General features: G+C 50.4%; 1 protein-coding gene across 1 annotated transcript in view; it reads left to right on the forward strand.

Moving 5' to 3' along the window:
• Positions 1 to 13,263, forward strand: part of UBE2G1 (ubiquitin conjugating enzyme E2 G1) — a 98,078-nt gene that overhangs the window by 67,748 nt on the left and 17,067 nt on the right. The window contains 2 exon segments of the mRNA XM_059378600.1: positions 6,172 to 6,269; positions 12,162 to 12,340. Of these exon segments, the coding sequence (XP_059234583.1) occupies positions 6,172 to 6,269; positions 12,162 to 12,340 (277 nt within the window).

The raw sequence follows: 13,263 nt of genomic DNA on the forward strand, positions 1-13,263 counted from the left end.
TAGGCCATCCCTTGGGCAATTTTCTACTTAGAATGATTGAAAAATAGAGCATCACACCAGCACTTACACTGCTCATACATCTCACTCAGTCGTTTTCTAGAGGTCTTACGTTGGACGCTGGGAGCGTGACTTGATACCAGCTCAGTGTTGTCCCTGACTGCAGAGAGCAGACACGTCACCACACGGTCACTTGACTGCTGATGGCCGTGGTGGAGAGGGGCACTCACTGGGGGTGTGGCAGGTTTGGGATGGATCAGCCTTGTGCCAGAGGATGATCCATCTGAAGTGGGAACTTAAGAGTTAGGAGGCTTTTGGCTGCAAGCAACACTTCTTCCTAGTGTGGTGTGTGTTGTGTGCAGCAGGAGCTCTGCGGCTGACTGGCTCTTGCCTCCTGTGTGGCAGTCTTGCTCACTGCCACCCAGTAACTGGTGAGATGAATGAAGTGGCTGCAGTTGGGAGAGACCAGTTCTGCAGTGGAAAGGATTTGGAACTAGTAGCAGCGAGGTCAGAGTGAACCGGAGAGGTGTTCTGGCAGAGGTGGGGAGACGTGGGGGCAGTGACTGAGCTGCAGCGTTTCCCAGGGGAGCTCTGGGTCGTGGTGTGGCCAAGAAGTGAGGCGAGCACACAGGATGTCAGGAAATTAGGCTGGGCAGGGAGTGGAGGGGGCTACTCAAAGTTCATAAACACTGCTGAAGAGTTTGGGTTAGTCTTTGGTCCTGAGGACAGAGCACAACTGTTGAGAACAGGAGTCACCAGTTAGGGTTCTAGCATACAACCCAGGTACCCTAATTTTGGGATCATGGATTTCATTTTCCTTCACCTTACTTGCATTTTATTTCTGCAACAAAAATCTGCTCTTAACACTGTTATCCTCAAAGTTTGTCTCTAGTGAAAAAGATGGGCTGGGAGCTGGGGGTGCCTGTGGGGAGAGAAGGAGAGTGTGTGCAGAGAGGGGGTCTCCGAGGGGGGTGGATAGAGAGGAAAGTGTGTTTGGAAGTAAGCTCCCTGAAAGTGCCAGGAATCCAGTATTTTATGGTGTGTGTTGGTTTAGCAGGAAGGAAGTTACTGGTGTTCTGGTACTCTAGCAGCGTGGAGAGAGCGAGGCCGTGTTGCAGTTGGTGGAGGGGTCTTCTGGGCACGGGCACGCAGACCCCAGGTGTAAATCAGTTAAAGCGAGTGTGGGCTTAGATGGAACCCAGACCCAGCTAATGAAGTCACCACTTAGTAGTTAGGCCATTTCTGTAGTGGTAGCAAGAATTACTCATGTGCAAACCTTCTTGGAAAGCAGTTGTGTCCTTTCTGGGGTGTCGTTAGCCTTCATGTAGTCACTAGAGGGCACTGTGCCCTTTTCTGTTCAGGTGATCAAGAACCCAGGTATTCCAGCATTCCTGGGACACGGAGCCTGGCCACGAGCGTGAGTGCAGCCGGTCCGTTTGTCACTACATGGCATTGAGGTTCGTGACTGCTCTGCCCCATCATCCGTGGAGAACGGACTCCTTGGGTTGTCTGCCTGTGGAAGCCGAAACTGGTGTGCATGTCCGCTGCGTCCAGCCTGCGATGACCGGGCAGTGTCCACGGACCAGACATTTCAGGCAAGAGCAGCAGCACGTTTTCCAAGGAAGTTCAGGACACTCGGAAACCACCATGTCATTGTAAATTTCATAAAATCTTCATGAATGGTGAACGCGCACCATCTTCTATTGCTTTTTCTTCTCTCATCTCAACGGCCAGTCTGTTCGGGAAGTGTGGTTTCCTTTGTCCCTCACTGCTGGCCAGGGTGTGGGAAACTGAAGAATATGAAGATTGTGTGCATTTCGTTGTATTGCCTTTCCTTGAGTACATGCAGAAGATGTAGAGTCGCTTCCCCAGACTGTGGGAATGATATTACAGTCAAGAGTCCCTTTACAATTGTCCTTCCGACGTGGGCACACGGGCCCCGCACGCTGTCTGGTGAGCACTGCTGCACACACAGGCTGCGGCGTCAACACCCCGGCCCTTCCTGTTTGGGCTTCAGAACGCGGGCTGGGGGCTCCGCGCAGTTCCCCAACCCCACCACCTGCCTTAGCTGCGGGACTTTGAACGATGGCTTCAGCTGGGTCTTAGCAGCTTTGGGTTTAGGGCAGAAACCTGTGCCAGGAAGGGTTAGGGATGTTTGGTGTCCTGCATGTAGTAGCAGAACGACTATGGTAGTCACGAGTGTGGTAGTACATGGAGAAACGCGCCAGGTGAAGCGGACAAGAAACAGGGATCACCAGGAACATTTCCATGAGAACAGTATCGAGCAGAAGTTCAGATGGCAGCGTACGGCGTGGCATTGAAGTCGAGTAAATGCGACGGAAGGGTGGGCTCTGGCAGAATGGAATGACAGGATCTGGTCCAGGTTAGATTTTCGCAGTTCAACATAAAAATAGTGAGGCTCGTGGAAGAAAGCTGAACCAGGCTTAGCTTTCTCAGTCTCTTCAAATGTGACCCTTTTTTGGTTTTACTGCTCTTTACCCTCCTGCCGGTAGGTGTACGATTCGTACGTGTGATGAGACTGTGTGTGTAATGGGCGTATTTTCAGTTCCCAGATGCTTTGTCATAGGTTGTCAATTTGACTCATCGCAGTGCTGTCTTTGCGTGTTTGAAATGTAGTGACTGTACGATGTGTTAACGTTCGGGTGACGGTGTCCCCGTCCTCGGGGTTCGTGCCCCTCTTTGCTGATTTGGCTCTTCACAGGCAGTTTGCTCCCGCAGGCCAGGATCCCGGAGCTCGGTTTCAGGGGAACAGGCAGGATGGCCCAACTGAGAGAGAAGGAGCCCAACCATAGGAAAAAAACTGGAAGGAATAACGTGCTTGGTCCAGAGTGGGGAGGGTACTGCGGACAGAGGGAAAACCATGTGCTTTTACACCTTTTGAGATGCATCGGTTAAGAAATTTGATGCTTTAAAGATTGAAGATAATTTAAGAGACGGAGACGGTTTATCAGGACAGGGATTCCAGTCGGCTGCTACAAAGTGGGTCTTTTCAACCGAGACGAGGGGACCGAGGAAGGCGATTTCCTGCGTGGAGTAGCCTTCCCAGTGGATGGAGTGTGAGGGCCTGTAGGAGGCTCTCTTGAGGTCCTTTCACACAGATTCTTAGCTGTTTTCTATGTTTGTGGCTTTTTTTCGCCACAGCCCACAATCATAAACATTCCACATCGTGACTCGATGGAGATCATGGGTGTATGTTATAGTGAGTAGAAACATGCGTGCAGATGAAATAAGCCACACTGTAGCGCCATGTTTTCTGCTGGATTTTTTTTTTCTTTTTTAATTTCAAATTTGACAGAGATCACAAGTAGGCAGAGAGGCAGACAGAGAGAGAGGGGAAGCAGGCTCCCCGCTGAGCAGAGAGCCTGATGCGGCGCTCGATCCCAGGACCTGAGATCATGACCTGAGCTGAAGGCAGAGTCTTTAACCCACTGAGCCCCCTAGGCGCCCCTCTTTGGGATTTTTATTTGTTAAAAAGACTGGTTAGTAATTCACCCCCAGTTTGAAAATGGAGTCCACACAGTTAACGTTCCCCGGGCCCATCAGGCATTAATCCGCGTAGTCAGGGTAGCAGGGGTGATGGGTGGTGTGGTATGTGCCTCTCAGAGCCTCTCCAGTAAATCACTGTGTAAGTTACGAAATGGAGGCCATATAGCAGGCATAAAGTTTGTCCATTTTCTTCCATTTTACCCCTGGATATCTGTACCACATTTATTCTCTCCTTTTTCCAGTGCAAAAGGAAAAGATGTTCTTTTTCTTGGTGAGGCCCCTTGCTCCCCTTACTTTCTTTCCTCTTCTGATGGCTCAGTTCTGCTTTTTCTAGTGTCTCTAGTCTTTCTGCCAGCACCTTCCCATCTCCTTGTAAACAGATAGGATTTTCCCCTCCTTTTTAAAGTCTTCCCCTTGTGCTCTTTCCCCATCTAGTTAGTTACCCTGTTCCTTAAACTGTCAGACTTTTCAGATTGTCTTGCTCGTGATGCTTGTCCTTGACACCCCATTCTCTCGTTGACCCTCTGTGGCCTCCTGTTGCTTTTATCACGATTGTGTTACCACGATAACCCTGTGTGCTGGGAGCCCATTGGCCTTCCCTAGGTATCGAGAGGTATTTGGTATTAATGATCTGCCTCTCTGTTTTTAAATCCCCCTCCCCCCAAATCCTTTATGCTCAGAAAAAGGCAATAAAAATTAATACTTACTTGTGCTTAGAATTCTGTGTTGAAATGTACAAAGCAGAAAGGAAAAGATGTCCATAATCCCGCGCCCCAGAAAAAAACCACTGCTGTGTACTGGGGTTGTGTCTGCAGGTGGTTTTCTCTCTGTGTTGTGTAGGCGCACTCCCCCATTTTCCCTTTGTAAGGACAAATGGGCTTATCCTATAGACACGTGGCTGTTTAAACATTTAGTACTAGATCACCCAGACCATTCCAGGGGCTGTCAGTGGTATTTTGCTTGATACTTTCTTCTGTTACCAAAATGGTAAGTGCTCGAAACCAAGCATCTCTAATGTCTTCTCTGTTTTATTATTTTACATAAAAGAGTTCCTCACACAGGCAGGTAATCGGTGTTCTTTGTTCAGTGAATGAAAGCCATTTGAGGAGCCAGAATTGTCCTTCTCAGTGGATCTGAAACAAACACACTCACATGGCCCTGCTCTGAAGGAGTGCAGCACACGGAACAGTATGAGAACAGGGTGTGCAAATAGGTGTTGGAGTAAAGAAATGGAGGGGGTCAGTGTGGCAGGGGCACCGCAGAGAGTTCGGACTAGGTAATCCAGTGATATCTCAAGAGGTAACATTGAAGCTGAGTCTCTCTCTGTAAGATCTTACTCCTATGAGCCAGTGAGCGAGCAGAGCAGGGGAGGAGCAATGGGAGAGGGAGAAGCAGACTCCCTGCTGAGCAGGGAGCCTGATGTGGGGCGCGATCCCAGAACCCTGGAATCATGATTTGAGCCAAAGGCCGATGCTTAACCAACTCTGCGGAGCCACTGAGGGGCCCCAAAGCTGAATTGTAAATGAGGACAAGGGGAGAAGGGTATTTCAGGCTTAGGAAATGGTTAGTACTGACATAACGCAGGAACTCAGTCATATGCCCCATGAGGCTGACTTGATCTCATTGGTGTTTGTTGTTGACACAGTATGACTGGTACTGCTTTGACAGTTCTTCAAGTACAGTTCCTAAGTGGCACTGACCTAAGACTGCACGAATATAGCAGTTACTGGCCATATGTGCTATTAAATTACATAAAATTAAAAATTCAACGGCATCTGGGTAGTGCATTTGGTTGAGTGACTGGCTCTTGGTTTTGGCTCAGGTCATGATCTCAGGGTCATGAGTTCAAGCCCCACATTACTGTGCTCAGTAGGGAGTCTGCTTGAGATTCTTTCTCTCCCCCTTCCCCTTCCCTGCATAAGCACTTTCTCTCTCGGTCTCAAATAAATAAATACATCTTTTTTAAAAATTAAAAGTTGAGTTCCTCAGTTGCACCAGCCCTGTTTCAAGGACCTTGTGGCTACCACCTTGGACAGTATGACTCGGGACGTCTTCAGTACGCAGAAAGCTGCATTGGACGGCACTGCTTTGGAAAGTCACTGGAATACAAACTTTTTGAGAGACCTTATACCTCATTCACTGCTAGTGTCTGACGTGTAGAGGCTGAATAAATATTTATTAAATGATGAGATGAATAAATGAATGGATGAGTGGAAGGTCAGCACCTCTTTCCACACAGGGAACAAACAAAATGTGTTTACGTTCTGAGTGAAAAAGAGCTTATTGTGCTTGAAGAGCAGAGAAGACGGCCTGGAATGGGGGGAATGGTGGTGGTTGGAGGTCAGCAGGGAGAGCTGACGGGCAACTTAAGCCTCTGGACTTTGATGTAAGTGCCATGGGACTTGATAAAGGTTGTTAGCACAGCAGTCATGTGACCTGATACAGCCGCCTGTTTCCAGGCAACTGTTTCTTTCATTTTCCTGGCTGGGTGGGAGTCCGGTGAGATAGCAGGTGTGAGTGTGTGAGTCGGTGATCTGCTTGAGATCCAGATTATTAATTCAGTTCATTTCTAGTGTCAGCACTTGCACATGGCTTCATGTTTGTCTGATAATTGTCCTTTGTTATGCGGGAACTTACAGGAAAGAACTTGTTTTTTTTTTCTTCCAGTGAAGGTGGTGTTTTTAAGGCTCATCTCACTTTCCCAAAAGATTATCCCCTCCGGCCTCCTAAAATGAAATTCATTACAGAGATCTGGCACCCAAATGGTAAGTTTATCAAGTTTTACTTTTACGTTTGCTAATGTGGTGGCCTGTCACTGAGGTTTCCAAGGTCAGTAAGAAAGATGTAGTTCTCAGTGATGTTCACTGTGTTCATTATGCACATGGCCTTGTATTAGTTTGTTTAGAACAACAGGAGGAATAGAGATCATATAAAAATATTTACTACTTCGTCTTCAACTCTTTTTGAGAATCCTGATGTCCCAAACTAGAGACAAGTTGCTGGGTGATACTTGACGTGAGTACAGCTCTTGTAACTGAGATAATTTCTAAGGTATTAGGTGACTCATTGGTACTACAGAGAGCATAGGAGTAACCACACCTGGTTTTAAAATTTATATTTCTCATCTTGGGGCGCCTGGGTGGCTCAGTGGGTTAAGCCGCTGCCTTCGGCTCAGGTCATGATCTCGGAGTCCTGGGATCGAGTCCCGCATTGGGCTCTCTGCTCAGCGGGGAGCCTGCTTCCCTCTCTCTCTCTGCCTGCCTCTCTGTCTACTTGTGATCTCTCTCTGTCAAATAAGTAAATAAAATCTTTAAAAAAAAAATTTATGTTTCTCATCTTCATTCTTAGACCATGGGCAGCTCCTAACTTTTTCCCTAGACCAGCTGCTAAGCAGGGAACGTCCTGCCCACCTCGTCAGTGACCGGCAGGGTCAGATGAGATGTGCACTGCGTGTTGGAAGCTCTGGAAAGCGCCCAGTCCTGCTGTGCCTGAGATGTGGTGACGCTGAATATTTTTATCCAAAGATGTGTCCCCATTTAAAACCCACTTTACGAGCCAGAGGTTAGGCTGGATCCATGTGTTGATGCGCAGTCTCTCTGGACTTTGGCCTTGTTTTGTGTGCTGGAGCCCACGCATTTCCTCGCTGAGTGTGTTGGCAGTCAGTGTTTCCTGAGGAGAGCTGTGGCCTCTGACTTGGTGCCCTGCTGTGGTCTGCATGTCACGGCGGTGCTGCATCGCGGGGAGAGGGGCTCCTGTCTGCGTCCGAGGAGGGCGGGTGTGAAGGCTCTGCCACGGGGACTGGGTCATAGCGGGGCCCAGTGGCCTGTGAGATGCGCGGGTCTGGGGAGATGGACTAGTGAGGGGACAGCCACCGGGAACGGGGCCCCCGCGGTGCGCGTGCCCCCTGGTGGGTGTCCCGGGGAGGGACATGGCTTGCTCCTTCTGTGGCAGCACTGAGGGAAGCAGGCGTCTCCCGCAGGCGGCTGGTGCGGACCGTGTCCGTGGGGCGCGGATGCCCGAGCGGCCCCGTCTGCCCCAGGCTGCAGAGCCGCTGTCTGCTGAGGTTTTGGCCGTCTGTCCGGCCGTCGCTGGGTCCCCTGGTGCGTCATGGGCCGTGGGCCATGGGCCGAGGCTGCTGGAGGAGTGGACGGGAGCCTGGGCGGCATGCGGTGGCCACTGGCCATGGGGGAGGCAGCTGAGGGGCGGCATGAGGACGGCGGCAGACGCGGGGTGTGTGTGGTCGGGTCGAGGGGACGTTCACGCTTCAGGCCCGAGGGGAGCAGAGGCAAGCGGCCAGTAGAACAGGCGACTGCAGAGAGGGAGGGCAGGGGCGCTGCCCGCGGGGATGCCGGGTCGGGAGCCGCCGCCCCTGTGAGGGTGGCCGGGCCCGGGCGTGGGAGGAACGGACGTGCCGGGCCACCAAGGGGACACTGCTGCCGCGTGGCCGTCGGTCGCGGGTGGCGCTCCAGAGCGCGTGTGGAGGGTGCGGCTTGCGGCAGTCGGTCGTGACTGTCTCATGCGGAAACCCGCCGCCAGGGAAGGCCGGGCTGGGCGGTGACAGGCCTGCGGTGCGTTTCCGCACACTGCGGCCAGCGACCAGCGGCCGTGGATGCCCGAACGCAGAGGCGTGGCGTCGCTCTCCCGCGCTGCAGGTATGGGGTGGCAGGGAGGGCGGAGCGTGGCGCCGACAGCCCGCCCGCCGCGGCTCTGCAGAACCAAGCGTGACATACCAGGTCACGCTGCCTGGGTAGCGCCGCAGACACGCTCCCGGAAGCAGGCGAGGGGTGCCGGCGGGGATGCGCGCGGGCGCGGCTCCTGTGCTCCCGGCGGGAGGCGCAGCCACAGCGGCTGAGCCAAGCCACAGCGTTGGACAAGCGCCCGCAGAGCACCTGCCTGGAGCGGTCCGAGCAGCTGCGTTCCCGACGGCCCACGGTCCGAACAGTGGGGCGCGGCGCCGCACGAGGGGAGCCCGCTCCCCTCAGCTGCAGGTTCGCAAGGGCGGCGCCAGTCACTCGCGGAGCTGGTCCCAGGAGCCCAGCGGGGCGCGATGCACGGGCAGACCTGGAGCGAGGAGGTCGGGTCATGCCGCCTCTGCTCGAGGAAGGGTGCAGAGTCCGGGGAGAGAGCGCTGACGCGAATGCGCCTTCTCTCCGGCTGACGCGCCGTCGGGGCGGATCGAGGGGACAGTTCACTGCTCTGTGAGCCTGTGAGACGCCACTGTCGTGCGCCTCTATCCTGGCGGTGTGGCCGGGAACGGGGTTCTGAGGTGCAACTAGACGTGTGTGGCTTACGTGCGCTCCGTTTTCTTTTCTTTTCCTTTTTTTTTTTTTTAAGATTTTATTTATTTATTTGACAGGCAGAGATCACAAGTAGGCAGAGAGGCAGGTAGAGAGAGAGGAGGAAGCAGGCTCCCCGCTGAGTAGAGAGCCTGATGCGGGGCTCGATCCCAGGACCGATGGTGGGATCATGACCTGAGCTGAAGGCGGACGCTTCACCCACGGAGCCACTGGCACCGCAGGAGTTTTCTCGAGGCGTCCTGGCCATGTCTGCTTCATTGGGTGAACATGAGGGTAGGGCCTTGACAGTGACCCGCATCAGGGTGACGGGGGCATGTCTGAGGTCACCGTGCGCCGCACCCTCACGGCACTGCATGGTCCCCATCAGGACAGCCCAGCAGAGGGGCCGGGAGCACTGTGACAGGAGGAACGAGTTCTCTCCCACGAGAAAGCCGGCGGGTGCTGCGGAGTGGGAGCGTTCTGGAGGCCGGACTGAGGACTGTGGGCGGGTGAGGTCGGCAGCAGCCCGCCAAGAAGTGGTAGCGGAGGCCGAGGGCACCGTCCTTGCTCAGGTCGGTCCTTGTGACTCAGGAAGGGAGACGCAGTGAGCACCACGGAGAGGGTTGTGCAGACCGTTTCCTGAGCAGTGGTGGTGCCCTGGTAGGGGGGAAGCCAGTTTCTAGCCTGGCGAGGGGAGAGAGGTTGAGAGGGAGAGAAGACACTGTACTGTGGGTGTCCGGAGGGGCTGGCGTCAGCTGGTTTCTGTCATTTCCCATGCACAGCTTCGGGGGTCCCTGGGAACTTTACGAGGTTTGCTGGTGGATGGGAGGCTGGCAGCCACTGCATGCAGGGGCAGGGTTTCGAAGACGGGATGGAAACTCCCAATCTGTGAGTGGAGTCTACACTTGCCAGCGGCTTAAAAGAAACAATATTAGCTGTTTGCTGGGTGTTAGGGGCAAGAATGAGAAAATTAGAAAATTTCACATGCACCCCGGCCGGAAGAGTAAAGATAAATGTTGCAGCGAATGCAGAGTAGGACTGGCAAGTGAGCCTCGTGTCACTGAGGGCGGGGAGAAGACCGCTCTTGGGGCCTTAAAGTAGCGGTGAAAGTTACGTGCGGAAAATTAAAGAAGCAGTTCGGCAAGAAAAAAAGCGAGACATTTGGGTCTATAAATGAGTGAAGAATAAGAACAGACATTGCACCAGAGGAAATACGTGTATTTTCTGTACTTAGAGAAATTTCACCCCCAAAAGCATTTAGAGAAACCAGATTATTTTTCACCTTTTTATTTAAAGACTTATTTATTTATTTTAGTGGGAGAGGGAGAGAATCTCTAGCAGAATACCCACTGAGCCCAAAGCCCAACATGAGGCTCGATCTCACGACCCTGAGGTCATAACCTGAGCTGAAACCAAGAGTTGGATGCTTTAACCCACTGAGCCACCCAGATGCTCCACCCATGTTTCCCATTTTAAACTGTAATTTGGTAATAAGTCTGAAGCCTAAGAACCCTTTCATTTAAAAAAATTACGTTTAAAATGAAAGGACTCAAGGTTAAACATTTAAAGATGCTAGATAATGACAGTAATTTCCAATAAAGGAAAATGATCTTACATTGATTCTCTCTCTCTGATAGAGTTTTATAGAAACATTTAATACTATGTTTTCAAAGAAAATGACTTGGAAAAATCCTTTTTAAGTAAAGTGTGAGGAGGTTATCTAAAAGAGATGGCAATAGCATTTCGTGTTGGACTTTGCAGTGTGCTCACAGCCTTTTAGCTTTCTTGCCTCTCGATCTAGTGACTGCACGCAGCAGATTTTACGGGGCGCTGGGAAGAGGAGCCCAGTCAAACCCGCAGTGCATGGGGTTGTCACCGTCTGCGCTTCCATGCCCGTGTGCCCAGTGCACACTGGGAAGGGTTTGTCGGGGAGCAGCAGTGTGTGCAGACCCTGGCTTCGGCTTCCCCAGAGTTTTTAACAGCCAGGGAAGTGCCCAAGTCAGGAGATGAAAAATAACCTTGAGAATGATACTGATCCCAGATCTGGGGCACCTGGGGGCTCAGTCAGCTGGAGGTCTGCTTTCAGCTCCGGTCATGCTCCCAGCATCCTGGGATGGAGCTCTGCAGGGAGCCTGCTTCTCCCTCTGCCTGCCTCTCCCCCTGCTTGTGCATGCTCTCTCATTTGCTCTCTCTCTGCCAAATAATTACATAAAATGTTTTAAAAATCTCTTAGACCTTTAGGTAGGAAGTTTGGAATGAAACAGACGTACATATTGCCATTGATGATTTATGGGATTTGGATATTTGATTGACATTTTTTACACCAAAATTTCTTTACTTTTCTGTCTTCTCTTATATTTTCTAAGTAAGCATACTTTATTGTACTATTATTTTGTATTTTGCAGTAGAGCAAACTTCACCATAAGAGATTTGTGTCGATTCTGGTAGTTTGAGCAATAAGGAGTGTCTGTGTGATTAAAGTGAGCTGGTGGAGTTGAAACTCACCTTTGTTTTGACCAACAATTAATTTATGACTTGGATTTTAAATCCTAGTTTTATGGAAAAGATGCCTCATGAATTTCATTTATGTTGATGTATTTTCACTAGCAATATGACATGTTCCTTTTGTAAATTTGAGTGCACTTCTTTCCCTGAAAATGTAAGTTTGCCTTTCTGTGATTTGAAAAGTACATTATGAGGTTACTTGTCATTGTTTTCTTAGGAGAGTCTCAGAATGTTTGACTGTTGCCCATGTAGATCCGTTAGTGGGGAGTCTAGGCCATCATTAACACAGAGACTCGGTTCTGGTGTTTGGATGGTGCACTTTATGTACAAAGAGCAGGTTCATTGTCTTCACTGCGTGTAAATGCTAGATTCCGTCGGTGGGCCAGCTGTCTAGGGAGTCCTGCACGAGTGGGAAACACCATGTCTGTGTCTGTTGGCTCCGACACGTGCATCCTGTTTGGTAAAACCTGCGGTCTTCCTGAAAGGTGAACGGGGTCCATTTTGGAAATCGTCTTCTGTATATATTCAGTGTTTTATAAAGGACTGCGGGAGCCAGGGCCACGTCTGTAATAGGTACTTTATGTGTAACCATTTTATTTTATTTTATTTTAAAGATTTTACTTATTTATTTGACAGAGAGAGATCACAAGTAGGCAGAGAGGCAGGCAGAGAGAGAGAGGAGGAAGCAGACTCCCTGCTGAGCAGAGAGCCCGATGCGGGACTCGATCCCAGGACCCTGAGATCATGACTTGAGCCGAAGGCAGCCGCTTAACCCACTGAGCCACCCAGGCGCCCTAACCATGTTATTTTAAATACTTTTTTTTGTTTTGTTATTTTAAATACTTTAAACAGTACTGTTACTCTCTAATTTTGCAGTTGATAAAAATGGTGATGTATGCATTTCCATTCTTCATGAGCCCGGGGAAGATAAATACGGTTATGAAAAGCCAGAGGAACGCTGGCTCCCTATTCACACTGTGGAAACCATCATGATTAGTGTCATTTCAATGCTGGCAGACCCTAATGGAGACTCACCTGCTAACGTTGATGCTGCGGTAAGGTGGTCATGCCCGAATCTCTCCTCCCCTTCCCCTACACTTGATGACGAGTGTGTGTGTGTGTGTGTGTATGTATGTATCTGCAGATCGATTTACATACAGTTAAGTTTCTCCTCAATCTGCACAAAAATAGTTATAGATGTAACTGATCTTTACCCCTAAGTACTTGAACCTCATCTTTTAGGAATGAGGAACCTGTCTTTCATAGCTATAAACACTCTTCCCCTGAGATTCGCTGGTTATGGAGATGTTGTTTTCCCCTAACCTGTTTGATGAGTCTGTCGATGCCCTGGCTCTCCACGTGTGCGTACTGCTGTGGCCTCTTCTGAGAGTGCAGACATCCTTCCTTGTAACCACAGCACAAGTCTGCCTCCAATAATACTGTCGCATGCACAGGTGTGTGCTCCAGTATTGTTCCTTGTATCTGGGTTTTTGTTTTCTTTTTTTTTAAATCCAGAATCTGGGAAACCCGCATTTCATTTCATTTTGTGTTCTTGTAGGGTTTTTTTGTTTTGTTTTGTTTTTTCTAAGATTTTATTTATTTGACAGAGATCACAAGTAGGCAGAGAGGCAGGCAGAGAGAGGGGGGGAAGCGGGCTCCCCGCTGAGCAAAGAGCTGGGCTGGATCCCAGGACCCTGAGATCCTGATCCGAAGGCACAGGTTTAACCCACTGAACCACCCAGGCGCCCCTTGTGTTCATGTTTTATTAGTCTTCTTTACTAGTAGTCTAGTGCCTCAGCCTTCTCTTCTCCTTTGAAAAGCCTTTCATTCTAATTCTCATTCTTAGAACTTTTGTTAGTATGTATCAAAGCCAGGAGATGAAATTCACTTTGCTAGTAGCCTGTTACATGGGTGACTAACCCTGGGGTGAGTTCGTATTTAGTCTATGTGGGAAAACACTAGTTCGATAAACTCTTTT

This window comes from Mustela nigripes, chromosome 16 (genome assembly GCF_022355385.1).
Source record: "Mustela nigripes isolate SB6536 chromosome 16, MUSNIG.SB6536, whole genome shotgun sequence".
NCBI classification, from domain to species: Eukaryota; Metazoa; Chordata; class Mammalia; order Carnivora; family Mustelidae; genus Mustela; species Mustela nigripes.